This window comes from Erpetoichthys calabaricus, chromosome 13, assembly GCF_900747795.2.
Source record: "Erpetoichthys calabaricus chromosome 13, fErpCal1.3, whole genome shotgun sequence".
Classification (NCBI taxonomy): Eukaryota; Metazoa; Chordata; class Cladistia; order Polypteriformes; family Polypteridae; genus Erpetoichthys; species Erpetoichthys calabaricus.
This window is the reverse complement of record NC_041406.2, coordinates 101836346-101852519: the sequence shown is the minus strand read 5'-3', so window position 1 is coordinate 101852519 and position 16174 is coordinate 101836346. Positions and strand designations below refer to the sequence as shown.

Sequence of the window (16174 nt, the reverse complement as noted above, 5' to 3'; positions counted from 1 at the left end):
ACTATGCATGCGTAACTCAGAAGAAAAATATGGCCTCATTAAACACCCTAGACAATGCTCGCGACAGCCTGAGCAACAGCTTAACAATTTAAGACTATGTTGATGACATAGCACTTCTGGAGATGGATCACGAGAGATCACAGCACAGGTAGAGAAAACAAGTCAAATATCCAATTATGTTGGTCTTTAAATAAATACCAATAAAACTGAACAAATTATAATAAGTCCTTATTATGGCCCTCATTTACCATTAGAGCTCAAAGGAGAACAAATCAAGGTTGTGGATGACTTAAAAAGTTTAGAATCAATGGTTGCCATTCCAAATCAACAACATTAGAACTCAGCCTTCTGGAAGTTAAAAACTATCTGGCAAATCAACCTATCAACTCAACTCAAGATCCAGCTATTTAATGTCTCATACCTGAGCATTCTTCTGCATGGTAGTAAAACTTGAACTCTGAGCAAAAATGAACACAATTACACAATGAATTGCTACAGAATCATGCTAAAAATAAAGCATACTGACCACATCTCAATCACTTAAATCTACAGTTGTCTAAACCTAAAACCGGTATCAGAAATCAACATCAAAAGGCAACTCATATGGATAGGACACATGCTATGACAAAATCCTGAAGAACTAATAAGAAAGTATGCCCTGGCCTATATGAACAATCTGTGGGGCTCAGAATGCCTAGTCTGTCACCCAATAGCAACATATACGCAGCACATCGCCAATATCATCAATCACGATATTAAACCATCACCATCTGAAACTGAAAGAGAAGCACAAGATCAGGAGCCATGGAGGAAACTTGTTCTCACCTGCATGAACTCCGTCTAATGATAGAAGCAATCACCAGCCGACTAATGATGATGATGATGATGCAGGCATTTACACCAACAACAGGAAGGCACGGTGCACATGAGAGCAGCAGCAATAATTGTACAACAATTAGTGGAATTTACAATCGGTAAGAATATGACAGCAGTACATGTTTTCCCCACAAAAAGATCTATAAAGTTACTTAGCGGTCACCTGGACAGGAACTTACAAACCAAATTAATCATGTATTAATTGACCGGAGAGACACACATAAGCTATTATAGATATAAGAATTATGACTGGGGCAGACGGCAAAACAGACCATTTTTCAGGTTTGTATAAATCGCTATAACAAAACACAAGAAGGGGCAACAACAAAGGGCGTTTAATACAAAATATCAGAAAAATGAAATAATGGAAGACACAATTTTGAAGAAAATAAAGGAATAACTAGAAGACGCATCGCTCAATTCATAACCAACTATAGAACAGTGATGGAAGAAAAATAAATGTATTATAAAACAACTTATGAAACTAAAATGAGTACAAAGATAAGTGACAGAAGGAGTGTAGGAATAAAAAAGTTCAGAGGAAAAAGGAAAATAGAGTAGACAAAAGCAAATTAAAGTCCTGCTTTCACTTTATGTAAATGTTAAAAATTAACACTTTAGGCTGATGCTCTGTATATTAAGACAACATAAAATATAAGAGTGATTTACAGAAGCATTTAAAGTAAAAAGTAAACATTACGTGTACAAAATAATAACTTTTTTGGCCTCTTTACACCCGTTCTCCCCCTGCCAGTAAAACTTTCAGTTATAAACACATTTGCACTGTACGTTCTCCCAAGATGCAGTGCGTCACATTACTGCTCCTGCCGCCGGAAGTAGAACTCAGTCCTACGCTCGCCCCCCGGTACTGAAAATTGTTAAAGGTTTGTTGTTCCATGTATTATAAAAATTGAACAGAACTAGAACTCGTTGACAATAATAGCGGAAAGACTATCATAGGGCGAGTATAGCGCTGAATACAAGACAGAATAATTAGAGTAAAATGTTTTTAAAAACGGGCAAATGGGTTGTTAAGAGACGCTGGTCTCGTAAGTGGTGCAAAAGTGTAAACATTGATAGCATCACAATTCATAGTTTCGTCTTCCACATAACGTATAGCGTGTATGTACAGAAGGAAGCTTTTTACCTGTCGAGTGAACGTCCTGTTTTTATTTAGTTAGCGATTTATAAAAAAAAACAAAGCTTTATTCAAGTTTAGGGAATTACAGCCTTTGTGGGCAGTTATTATTCGGATCTGCTATCTGCAATACTGGCATGGTTCAGAAACAAAACCGATAACGTAAGATTTGATGTAAAATGCAAATTCTAAGTTTTAAAATACACTAGAATCACCATTGTTAAAGTAACTCTTAACAGATTTAAAGTGTGTATATGGAAAGATTTTTGAGTCAATCCGCGACAAAATCAACAGATTTTAGAAAGTGCTCCCGATTGACAAGCTACGATTTGCTTCATGCTTGTAGAAAGTAATGTCCTTGTACTCGGTAACTAGTGTGCAAAATTGTAGGTTCGTATTTTCATTCGCTTCTGAGATATAGAGGCTTTAATAAGGAGATTTGGCACTAATTTTACTAAAGAAGTAGTGTTGCTTAAAATGACAATGTTTCAGAAGGGCACCTAGTTGCTAAAGAAGAACTATAACAAGACTAATACCTATAAAAAATGTCCGCATATTGATTTGGCAAAATTTTACACCGGATGCCCTTCCTGACGTAACCTTCCCCATTTATCCGGGCTTGGGACCGGCACAAAGAAACACACTGGTATGTGCATCCCCTGTGGCTGGGTTAATACCTATAAAAAATGTAAATACTTGATATAGTTTAATGTATCAATATAGACAGCCAGAATTGCTGTACAGCACAAAAAACTTTTTTTTTTTTTTTTTGGTAATTTTGATCACATCTTGCCTGAAGATGGGGCCTGAGTTGCCTCGAAAGCTTGCATATTGCAATCTTTTTAGTTAGCCAATAAAAGGTGTCATTTTGCTTGACTTCTCACTACATGATAATTTTTAGCAAGCCATAACTTGGCATATATGTACCTGTGGACCAAGTATTTTGGAAGTTAAAATATATAAAGAAAATAATCATGCATATAACATTAACAGTTTAAAAGTTATTACTTATGGTACATTGTCAGGTTTATAATAGGACTCGTTTGTTAAACTTAGGACCATGCCCCCTTTTCAAATCAGAAGTTAATGAACACACACGGCTACAATTTAGCATGCTAGTTTTTCGGTACAACAACATTTCTGTAAAGCATGAAGCAAATCAGAGATGGTTAGTCAGAAGGCGTCTGTTGATTTCATATAGGTTGACATTTTTTCTATATGTATATTGTACATTGGTGATTTTGCTCTATATCTAATCTTTCTGGTCCTTGTTTTACATACAGTAGTGTAACTCAGATTCAAACACCCAACAACTCAATTTTAAATTGGGGACACATTTGCAACTTAAATTTGACCTGTATACCTAGACATATTTACGCTTGTGGTGTTAAAATTAGTCCTTACCTAACATTATCAAATAAGAGTAGTACTTGAATGGGACAGCATAAAAGTGGTGTGTTGGTTGGCACACTCGTCTCATTCAGGTTGTTGGCAGTGTGGAGTTAGCATGTTCTTCCTGTGAGTAGGTGTTGAGTTAGGCCTGAAGAGTGATTAGTATGACACTGGGCATCTTGTTAGTGAACCAGTGAAGTGCCTCAAATTTAGCACAAGCCTCTTTAGGCATTTCGGCCTTTTTTTTTTTATTGTTCCATGGTTTTTATCACAGCTGCTGATCAGAGAATGACATTCTTTATCCCTCTAGTTTGTTCAGTTTTTGGTTTGTTCACAGCAGTATCTCTTTTAAGTGTTATGCTGGGAAAAGGAAAGTGCTCAAACTAGTTAAACTGGTAAGCTTCACCAGTGATGCATTAGAGATGTGTCCAGCCTGTTTTTAGTGATACCTTTATTTTAGTTGAAGTGAAAAAGACAGAGGATTTTAAAATGCAGACACTTTCTTAACAGAGGAGGCACTTATTCATTGTCACTCACACCTACTTTTAATGTCTTTTAACCTCCTTGACATTAATTCTGAACATCTCTCGGGCTTAGAATTTTATGTAAATACAGTTAAGTATCAGCGACTCTTGGGTTAAGCTGTAATGTTCTGATGTAAAACGTTAAGCTCAATAACTCTGGGTACAGTAATCTGTTACCATTTTGTAGATAAAATAATATACTGTGAAAAAAGTATGAATATTTCTCTGTGTTTTGCCACTCTATAGTAACTTATAAATATTGATGAGTTTGGGTGAAGCCTTAAACCTAAGCATAATAATAATATAATAATAATAATAATATTTATTTGTATAGCACATTTTCATACAAAAAAGTAGCTCAAAGTGCTTTACATAATGAAGAACAGTAAATAAAAAATATATATATATATATAACAACATAAGAAATTAAAATAAGACAATATTAGTTAACATAAAAAAAAGAGTAAGGTCCGATGGCCAGGGTGGACAGAAAAAACAAAAAAAAAAAACTCCAGACGGCTGGAGAAAAAAATAAAATCTGCAGGGGTTCCAGGCCACAAGACCGCCCAGTTCCCTCTGGGCACTCTACCTAACATAAATGAAGTAGTCCTCTTGTGTCTAGGGTTCTCACGGAAGGACTTGATGATGATGGACATGCAGACTTCTGGCTTTTAATTCTTCACTGTTGGAACATCATGGTGCTTTGAGTAGGTGGTGGTGGCGAAAGCCAACACCAAAAGGACACCGGAAAAAGAAACAGAAGAGAGTATAGGGGTTAGTACAGATTTTAGAGCTACCATGGATAGTTATTATAATGAATTGGATATACAGAGTATCAGGATTAAATTACAGTGAAATTATGAGAAGGCCATGTTAAAATAATATGTTTTCAGCTATTTTTTGAAGTGCTCCACTATTTTAGCCAAGCGAATTCCTATTGGTTGGCTATTACAGATTTTAGGTGCATAACAGCAGAAGGCCGCCTCACCACTTCTTTTAAGTTTTGCTCTCAGAATTCTAAGGGGACACTCATTTGAGGATCTGAGATTACGATTTGGAATATAAGATGTCAGACATTCCGATATATAAGATGGGGCGAGATTATTTAAGGCTTTATAAACCAGGGGTAGGCAACGTCGGTCCTGGAGTGCCACAGTATGTGCAGGTTTTTGTTCCAACCCAGTTCCTTAACGAGAACTCAATTATTGCTGATGAAGCACATATTGCTTAAGTGACATTTTAATGCTTCATTTTAGTGGTCTCGCTTGTTAAGGTTCTCCAACCTTAATTGCTTATTTCAATCTTAAACTGCTGCATTCAGTGTTTTAATTGCTCCTTATTAGCAATAAGATGTAAAACAGGGGTAGGCAATGTCGGTCCTGGTGAGCTGCAGTGGCTACAGGTTTTCATTCAACCCAATTGCTTAATTAGAAACCAATCATTGCCAATCTCAGACCTTATTTAATTTTATGGCTTGTTAGTCTGTGCAATGTAAGGCTTTTATATCGTAGATTTTTTCCTTTCCAAGGATATCATCCAAATGATTTGAAGTCTAAAACAGATCATTTTCAGTCTGTCACATTTTTCTATTAAGTGTTTTATTAAATCAAACCGTGCATGATGAACACACACAGATGTAATTGGAAAAAAGCTAGCTGGAGAACTGCTGGCTGCTTTGTCTTTTACATCTTATTGCTAATAAGGAGTAATTAAAACACTGAATGCAGCAGTTTAAGATTGAAATAAGCAATTAAGTTTGGAGAACCTTAACAAGCGAGACCACTAAAATGAAGCATTAAAATGTCACTTAAGCAATATGTGCTTCATCAGCAATAATTGAGTTCTCGTTAAGGAACTGGGTTGGAACAAAAACCTGCACATACTGTGGCACTCCAGGACCGACGTTGCCTACCCCTGTTATAAACCATAAGCAGAATTTTAAAGTCAATCCTGAATGACACAGGTAACCAGTGTAGTGACATCAAAACTGGAGAAATGTGCTCAGATTTTCTTTTCCTTGTTAGGATTCTAGCAGCTGCATTCTGCACTAGTTGCAAACGATTTATGTCTTTTTTGGGTATTCCTGAGAGGACTACGTTACAGTAATCTAGTCGACTGAAAACAAACGCGTGAACTAATTTCTCAGCATCTTTCAATGATATAAGAGGTCTAACTTTTGCTATGTTTCTTAAGTGAAAAAATGCTGTTCTAGTGATCTGATTAATATGCGATTTAAAATTCAGATTACAGTCAACAGTTACCCCTAAGCTTTTTACCTCCGTCTTGACTTTTAATCCTAATATATCCAGTTTATTTGTAATAGCCTCATTGTATCCATTATTGCCAATCACTAAGATTTCAGTTTTCTCTTTATTTAGCTTGAGAAAGTTACTATTCATCCATTCTGAAATACAAGTCAGACATTGTGTTAGTGAATCAATAGAATCGGGGTCATCAGGTGCTATTGATAAATACAGCTGTGTGTCATCAGCATAGCTGTGGTAGCTCACGTTGTGCCCTGAGATAATCTGACCTAACGGAAGCATGTAGATTGAGAAGAGCAGCGGACCCAGGATAGAGCCTTGTGGAACACCATATTGGATATCATGTGTCCTTGAGTTGTGATTACCACAACTAACAAAGAATTTTCTCCCTGCCTGGTAGGATTCAAACCAATTTAAGACACTGCCAGAGAGGCCCACCCATTGACTAAGGCGATTTCTAAGAATATTATGATCAATGGTGTCAAATGCGGCACTCAGATCTATGAGGATGAGAACAGTGTAAAGTAAAGACACAACAGAGCATAAAGGTTTGAGGTTTCCGGCCCCGTATACTGTAAAGAAGGTTCAAAAATGAGGTTATACAGTCCAGAGTGCATTCACTTGTTAACTGCTAACAAACAATATGGCTTGATGGGGAACATTTATAGAGGGGACCGGAATTGAACAGAGGAATGCTGGGTAACGAGGAGTGGTGTAGTCTGGGATACTGATGTCATCAGAGGGAAGGAAGATGCGGAAGTGGAGGAACGGGAGGCGATTCAGGGTGCCGTCATTTCCTTCTTTCTGGGAAAATAAAAGAGAACAAGGTTAGTTGCCTGCCCGTCCCGTATGGCTTTCGGATTTCGCGCTACTACCCGAGTCGTTCTGCGACTCCCCATGCGCGCGTGCGTGACAGGGCCCCCCCCTCAGCCCAGCCCCATCGGGGCGGGCGGACCGGACCGAGAGGTCGTGAACCCGGGAGAGGGTGTTGGCATTGGCTTGAAGGTTACCCCGCCTATAAGTGACGGTAAACTTGTAAGGCTAAAGGTCCAAAAACCACCTGGTGACCCGGGGATTCGATTCCTTGTGTAACGCCATCCACTGGAGGGCCGCATGGTCCGTCATAAGGGTGAACTCCCGACCCAGCAGGTAGTACCTCAGATGTGTAACCGCCCACTTGATGGCCAGGGCTTCCCTCTCCACTGCCGCATACCTGGTCTCCCGGTCCAACAGTTTCCGGCTCAGGTAAAAAACGGGGTGCTCGACACCGTCGATGCTCTGGCTCAGCACTGCGCCTAGGCCTGTGTCCGAAGCATCGGTCTGGAGAAGAAAAGGAAGCGAAAAATCAGGTGTGTTTAACACAGGTGCCGAGGTAAGAGCCGCTTTTAAGTCACGAAATGCCCGATCTGCTGTAGGATCCCATACCACATACAATGGAGCCCCCTTTCTTGTCAGGTTAGTCAAGGGTGCTGCCCTTTCAGAGAAACAGGGCACAAACCGGCGGTAGTACCCCGCCAACCCCAAGAAAGCCTGCACCTGTCTCTTGGTACTCGGACGGGGCCATTCCAGGATGTCTTTAATTTTGGAGCATTGCGGCTTCACCCGTCCTCGCCCCACTAGGTAGCCCAAATATTTGGCCTCCTTCAACCCAAAAAAACATTTCCGAGGGTTTATACGGAGACCGGCTTTCGCTAATGTGGCCAGGACAGCATACACCTGCACGATATGCTCCTCCCAGGTGCCGGAATAGATGACGACGTCATCCAGATAGGCGGCACAATAGGACTGGTGGGGTCGTAGCACTCTATCGACCAGACGCTGGAAAGTCGCAGGTGCCCCATGCAGCCCAAATGGGAGAACCTTATAGTGCCAATGTCCACTAGGGGTACTGAAGGCGTTTTTCTCCTTTGCGGATGCCGTTAAGGGAATTTGCCAGTACCCTTTGGTCATGTCAAGAGTAGTCAAGTATTGAGCCGTACCCAAACGCGCAATAAGGTCGTCTATCCGGGGCATAGGGTAGGCATCAAACTTGGAGACCTGATTCAGACGTCTATAAAGTCATTACAGAACCTCCAAGAGCCATCTGGCTTAGAGACGAGGACGATAGGACTGGACCACGGGCTGTGACTTTCCTCAATGACATCCAAGTCCAACATCCGCTGGATCTCGAGTTCGACCTCCGCGCGTTTTGCCTCCGGGAGGCGATAGGCCCTTTCCCTGACTACCACCCCGGGATCCATACTGATGTCGTGCTCAATCAGCGCGGTGCGGCCCGGCGTCTCGCTTACCACCTCAGGGACAGCCAGGATCGCTTGTTCCAGCTCCTGGCGTTGGGACGATGACAAATCAGGACCGAGGTTAAGTGGCATGTTCTTTGAAAACAGGGAGAGGGTTGTACCGGAGATCGGGGCCTCTTCCCGAACTCTCCATGGCTTCAATAAGTTCACGTGATAAACCCTTTCGCGTGGTCGGCGATTTGGTTGTCGGACCAAATAATCGACCAGCCCCTTTCTCTCTATAACCTCGTAAGGCCCTAGCCAATGTGCCAATAATTTAGAGTGGAAGGATGGTACGAGCACCATCACCCGATCCCCAGGCTGGAATTCCCTGAGGGTGGAGTTCTTATTGTAGCAACGCGCCTGCGCAGCTTGAGCACGCGTCAGGTGATCTTTGAGAATCGGCCTGATGTGGGCTAGCCTATCACGCAGTTGCGCGATATACTCCACAACGTTTGTAGAAGGAAGGGTCTCCTCCTCCCATCCTTCTTTCACTATGTCCAATAGTCCCCGGGGTTGGCGTCCATATAATAACTCAAATGGGGAAAAGCCCGTGGAAGCTTGGGGCACCTCCCGGTATGCAAAAAGGACGAGGGGCAAAGCTGATCCCAGTTTCTACCGTCCACGCTGACTACTTTGCGTAGCATTTGCTTAAGCGTCTGATTAAATCGCTTGACTAATCCGTCGGTCTGGGGATGATTAACAGACGTCTTAAGATGCTTTATCCGCAGTAACTTGGCCACCTCTCTAAACGTATCCGAAGTAAAGGGAGTACCCTGGTCCGTGAGGACTTCTTTGGGTATTCCCACTCTGGAAAAGAAAAGTACTAGTTCCCGTGCGATTGTTTTAGTAGTAGCGGAGCGCAACGGAACCGCCTCTGGGTAACAAGTCGTGTAGTCTACCGTAACCAATATATACTTAAGGCCGCGGCTTGAAGGCTCCAGGGGACCCACTATGTCTACCCCGATTCTTTCGAAGGGAATATCGACAAGGGGGATTGGTACGAGAGGAGCTCGAGCCCTCCTAGGGATCTGGCGAATCTGACAGTCCGGGCAGGATTGACAGAAGCGCCGGACCTCCTCGTTAATACCGGGCCAATAAAATCGGAGCTTTATCCTCTCCAACGTTTTCTCGGCCCCTAGATGGGTGCCTAAGAGATGGGCATGCGCTAGTTCACACACCTCCCGCCGGTAGGTCCGTGGGACTAGCAACAACTTCCGCATCTCACCTTCGTGAGTCGCGACTCGGTACAACAGATCATTTTCAAGAATAAAGTAGGGCTCCGGTGGTGCGGGATCGCTTGACAAATGGCCATTCACAGCAACAACAGCATTTCTGGCAAACTTTAGGGAATCATCATTCCACTGCTCGCGTTTAAAGGAAGCCGGTGTAGCCCTATACTGAAGCTCCACCCGGCTTAGTGGATCGTCCGCCGCCAAATAGGGGTCGGTGCTCCGGCTCAGGCCCTCACCCAAAGGTTCCGGGTCAGGGTCCGACACCTGAGAACCTTCCCCCGGGCGACCTATGTCATCATTATTTGCCGCATGGCACAGCGTGGGAGTCGCAGCGAGCTTCTTTGGTTTACTCACAGCCAGACCCAAGTTTTTACAAGGAGTGGATTTCGTCTTGCCGCAATTTATCTTTGACCAGTCGTGCCCCAATATTACTGGGAAGGGGGGTTCCGGAAGAACAGCGACCGCCAGTTGAATCACCTCTCCCTTCCAAGCAATAAAACAATTCGCGGCTCTATACGCCCTGGTCTCTCCGTGCACACAGGTAACTTTTAAATGTTGACTTATCCACTGTCGCGGCAAGACATAACGGCGAGCAACAATAGATATATTGCTCCCGGAGTCAAACAATGCCCTCACCGAGTACCCATTTACCAATACCACTCCCACATTCGGAACAGCCAAGGGATGAGACAAAGCACTATACCTTTCTGTCAGGGCCATGCTGCAATCCATTGCCTCCACATGTAAGGGACAGGCTGGCAAGATGTGGCCGAGCTCCCCGCACTTGAAACAGCGCGGCGGGGCTGGCTTCTCCCGGGGCTTTACTGGTGCTTCCGGCTCGGGGTGGCTAGCGCGTCCCTGTCGGGCTCCACGAGCCGGCCGTTCCGCCCCCCCGGATCGGTGAACCGCGAGCTGACGCTCCAAGACCTCTAAGAGGCCTTTCATATCCTTGTAGGGGTGTCGCTGGACCTGCTGGGCGAGATAGTCTGGCATGGCGTTTATGAGGCCTTCACATGCTACCTGTTCCACGACCTTCTGAGCGTGGGGCCCTTCTGGCCGTAGCCAGCGGCCCATTTTGCCCCAGAATTCAAAGGCTTGCGCTCTGGCCGGGCCTTCAGGATTGAAGCACCACAGCCTCCATTCACTCGCCTGCTGGTCCGGCGTGACGCCGTAGCGGCTTAGAATCTCGGTTTTCAGATTGTCATAACTCGCAGCCTCCTCCTCGGGGAGATCGTAATAAGCCCGCTGCGCAGCGCCCTTCAGGTACGGCGCTAAGATGGACGCCCAGTCCGATCGCGGCCACTGGTTCCGAGAGGCAGTCCTCTCAAAGATTCCCAGGTATGATTCTATGTCATCCGCCTCCGAAAGCGGGACAGTAGGCGGAGGCGGGGCCGTGCAGGCTCTGGTCTTAACACGTCAGGTGAGTCGAGCCTAGCCGTGGTTTCTGCCAGTTTTCGCTGCGTTGCGGCATGCTATACCTGCAGCTTCTGTAGCTGGGTTGCCAGAGTCATTAGTACTGCGTTCAGATCCTGTCGTTCGGTCATTATTCGGACGATTTGTCTCCTGCCGACTACGCCACTGTAAAGTAAAGACACAACAGAGCATAAAGGTTTGAGGTTTCCGGCCCCGTATACTGTAAAGAAGGTTCAAAAATGAGGTTATACAGTCCAGAGTGCATTCACTTGTTAACTGCTAACAAACAGTATGGCTTGATGGGGAACATTTATAGAGGGGACCGGAATTGAACAGAGGAATGCTGGGTAACGAGGAGTGGTGTAGTCTGGGATACTGATGTCATCAGAGGGAAGGAAGATGCGGAAGTGGAGGAACGGGAGGCGATTCAGGGTGCCGTCATTTCCTTCTTTCTGGGAAAATAAAAGAGAACAAGGTTAGTTGCCTGCCCGTCCCGTATGGCTTTCGGATTTCGCGCTACTACCCGGGTCGTTCTGCGACTCCCCATGCGCGCGTGCGTGACAACAGATAAATGGCCTCTGTCTGCATTTACCCGCAAGTCATTTACTACTTTAGTGCAGTTTCTGTGCTATGATTTGTTCTAAAACCTGACTGAAATTTATCAAGAATAGCATGTTTATTGAGGTGGTCATTTAACTGCATGATGACTGTCTTCTCTAAAATTTTACTTAAGAAAGGTAGGTTAGAGATGTGTCTAAAATTTTCAAGAGCAGAAGGGTAAAGATTATTTTTCTTAAGTAGGGGTTTAACTACAGCAGTCTTGAGACAGTCTGGGAACACCCCCGTATCTAATGACGAATTTACTGTGTCAAGAATATTATAAATTAGAACGTCCGATACTTCTTTGAAAAAATTTGTTGGTATTGGGTCAAGGGCGCAGGTGGAGGGTTTCAGTTGAGAAATTATTTTATGTAAGTCAGGTAAATCTATCCTAGTGAAAGAGTTTAATTTGTTTATAACGGAAAACTGGGGTTTAGAAGGATCCTTAGTATTGGGGAGATATACTATGTTATTTATAATATTAATTTTGTGATTGAAAAATATAGCAATAGCCTCACAGGTTTTACTGGAAGTACTTAGGAGGCATTCCTTTGAGTTACCTGGGTTTAGCAAACAATCAATTGTCAAGAATAAGACTCTGGGATTACTAGCATTGTTATTTATAATCTTAGAGAAATAGCAGCACCTCTCAAGATGGACTGTGTTATTGTATTCTAAGCATAGAATGGTGTGTAAACGAAAAGCTGTGAAGTCAGTTTTAGAACAGACTGAAAATGAACCACTAGTCTAATGAAGTCATAGTGATGACAATGTGAATTGGTAATCAGACATTGACAGGGATAATGAAACTGAAGCATACAGCACTGTATGACCAAACTGCTGTGATTTTCAAGGTGACTTCAGTTTTGCAAAGCAGCAGTGGGGGAACAATATTTATGTATCAGAAAGGCAAAATGATTGTGATCAAGAAGAAGGACAAGAAATACATTAGCTCTCTAAGCACACTGTTTACAGTGCTACAGTTGTCAATGTTTGTATTAGGGGAGATGTGAAAGTCACTGAGCCTTGTGCTGCGGTAGTCCACAATGACCAAATGGGCGGCATCTATTGTGTGGATCAAGCACTGACATTCTACCCTCTCATGCCTAAGCAACAGAAAAGATGTGCAAAGAAACCTGCTTCTATTCTCCCATTTGCAAAATTACATTTGTACAATGTGTTTCCATTTTGACACTTTGTTAGATAGGACTTCTTTATTGTTTTGCCTGTTTTAAAAGGGAATTTTATTTTGGCAATAAAATGGTTGTTCATTCCAGTTATATACCAGATCTTGGTGTAGAGTATATCCAAATAATGGTGATATATTTATCCACTGTTAATCACATCAGACTGTTCTTTTATTGCATCAGACTGTTCGTATATATATATTGAAGCCCATGTTTCAGATAATTCAGTTGTCAATTGGATTTGTCTCTGGACTCGCATTAATTTTTTGTTGTGAGGGCTGTCATGTATATAGTCACTTACCTGAGATACAGTACACTTAATAACATAAACAGCAACTGTTAGTTTATAAAAAAAAAAAAAAAAAAGATTCCACAGGTGAATATAATTTTGTTGCAATGTAGGTTTTTTTCAGTACACAGTGTCTGCTGTTCTTAACATTAATATGCATGTACAGTGCTCATTAATGTATGAATAGTTGTTCATTGTACTATACAGATAATGTGCTTTCTTTAATGTGTAAAATACTTCATTTTTATTGGCTTATGTTTCTTGCAGCATGTTTTCCTTTGTGCATTGCAGGCTGATATAATCTGTGCACTAACTGAATCACCTTTGAGCATATCTACAGGAATGTTAGAAATATTGAGTGTTTTGTTTTTAACTGAGTGATTTGTTTTCTTTATAATGTATAGATAATTGGCTATGGCTTACCTAGTGTTCTTTCTTTGTGGAATTTGCAAGTTTTTATCAAGAACCCCATTCTCTCACAATTTGAAAAAGATTACATTTTCAGTTACATTGTCTAATATCATCCTTTTCTTTATTTATTTTTAGGTGGACCAAGTATATTGTGAAAAGATGAATTTTCATTTTACATCTGATGATGTTAGTGAAAATTCGATTTTTCTTTTTACTGAAAACCAGGAGTCAAACTTAGTGACATCGACTGAACCCAAGATGGGTAGAAAGAAAAAAAAGAAAAACCCAGTTGCAAGTAAACCCACTGATTTGTGGGTTTGCAAGGTATGTAATGTTTCATTTTACCACTGTTTGTTATTCATCAGTCTCATTTCGGTAAAATACGTAAGTTTTTCTTCCAAACAAAAATAAGTGACACAGACCTGTGGAGCAGTTTATAGCTAAAATATGTTTTAAAAGTTTTATTTATAAAAAAAAACCCTCTTTTATTCCTTTTACAAAATGCTACATTTTTAATAGCTGCCAAGTTGTGTTATTTGTAAATAATTCTTATAGTTTGATTTTAAATTTACAACTTAACGATGTGAAAAATTATATAAAATATTTTAACAAAATTTGTCAAGTATTTAGAATATTGGTAAGTGCATTTTGTAAGAAGATTCGTTATAGTCAAAGATGAAATAAGTAAGTAGGAGGTTTGAATTTTTTTCCAATTAAATTTATTTTTCTGCTCTGAAGAACTACTCTTTTGGTACTTTATTCTGGATTATTGTATTTAATGACTTGGTAGTAAAATTCTATGTACAGTAGAGTTGTCAGATTGAACACCACTTTTCAAATATAATTCAAATCTATACTAGAAAATTTTTTATTCAGAACCAAACACTGACATTAAATTGTAAAGGAATGGTCCTTTATTTTACCTTGCACTAATTTCTGCATCATGTTACTCCAGACGTTCTATGCTGTGTTTTCTGCATCACTTCCGCAATCAGAGTTTTTAAAATATTTAATACTAGCCGACACCCGCTGTAGCATACAGCAGTGTAAGAATAGGAACAGAAAACGGTGAGAAAGGAATTCAGAAATCAAGAAAAAATAAATACTTCTTGAAAGATGCAGTTGTGAATAGGTGTTTTGGTGGAGACGACAGATAATGAGTTGAAAGATCTAACCCTAGAAAAAGTCATGTACAACTGACCATGGCTGACGACTGGTGCAACGAAATCTACTGCCCTATGTCGTAGTGAGAGTGCATTGCCTTCGTCAACCGTTTGTGTCAAGAAATAACCCACTGATAGTAAGAGGCAGTTGCCGGATCCTGGAATAGAGATGATGTTGTACAAAAACCCGTCGACAGAGAAGATACTGCCGTTCATTTTATAACAAAGGCTTAGGAAACAACCGTCGCAGTATAACGAAAATACGAAGGAGCGAAACCAATGGCAATGGTGGGCAGAGTACCTTTCTGTAGCAGGCTACAGAAAAGACACCCAGGCGCACACATGGTTGAAGTGAAAGGTCACGCGAGGCTAGATATAGGGCGGTGACGTGACACCAATGGGGTCATGAGAGAGGAGCGGGGTAGTCCAAAGGAGGAATAGGAATCGAGAAAAGCAGCGTGGGGGTGTATGAGAGGCCTCAGGCAGCGTGGAGAAGGGTTTGGAAGAGCAGGAATAGGAATCGAGAAATGCTGTGTCTGCTGCGTGTAGGCGGGACTGGTTTTGAAGAGGAGCTGCAGGCAGCGTGGGGAAGGGTTTGGAAGAGGAGGAATAGCAATCGAGAAATGCCGTGTCGGCTGCGTGTGGGCGGGACCACTTTTAAACAGGAAGCAGGACGAACCAGAAGAGAAGTATATATGAGATTTAGCTTGTATCATCTATAATAATAAAAGGCAAAGTCCTCACTGACTGACTGACTCACTCACTCACTGACTGACTCATCACTAATTCTCCAACTTCCCGTGTAGGTGGAAGGCTGAAATTTGTCAGGCTCATTCCTTACAGCTTACTTACAAAAGTTAGGCAGGTTTCATTTCGAAATTCAAAGCATAATGGTCATAACTGGAACATATTTTTTGTCCATACACTGTAATGGAGGAGGCGGAGTCACGTATCGCGTCATCACGCCTCCTACGTAATCACGTGAACTGAAAACAAGGAAGAGATTTACAGCACGAGTCACACGTGGGAACGAAGGTAAATGACGTTAATTTTTGACTGTCTTTTAATACTGTGTAAGCATACATATTAACACATGTTCAATTAAACGTGTGCATTTACGGGGTGATTTCTCAGGCTTAAAAGCTCACCTTTTATCAAACGCGGGAACAAAGGTAACTGACGTTGTTCACTGTCTTTTAATACTGTGTAACCATACATATTAACACATGTCCAATTAAACGTGTGCATTTACGCGGTGATTTCTCAGGCTTAAAAGCTCGCCTTTTACTAAAAAGGTAAATGCAAAACTATTTTCAATCAGTTTATTGAAACGCTCCCGTTAAGGATTGCAATAACATATTCGCGAGATAAAACAACGAAGTAGGGGGAAATGGAGGAACAGCCGC

The 16174-nt window shown here is 41.8% G+C and overlaps 1 protein-coding gene across 6 annotated transcripts in view; it reads left to right on the top strand.

Annotated features, from left to right (window-relative positions):
- The first annotated feature begins 1685 nt into the window (after window positions 1-1685).
- LOC114663544 (uncharacterized) overlaps window positions 1686-16174 on the top strand; it is a 314220-nt gene continuing 299731 nt past the window's right edge. For all 6 annotated transcript variants that reach the window (XM_051935945.1, XM_051935942.1, XM_051935943.1 and 3 more), the window contains exons 1-2: window positions 1686-1760; window positions 13741-13929. In XM_051935945.1, the coding sequence (XP_051791905.1) occupies window positions 13765-13929 (165 nt within the window). In that variant the 5' untranslated portion in view covers window positions 1686-1760; window positions 13741-13764. The remainder of the gene's footprint in view (window positions 1761-13740; window positions 13930-16174) is intronic.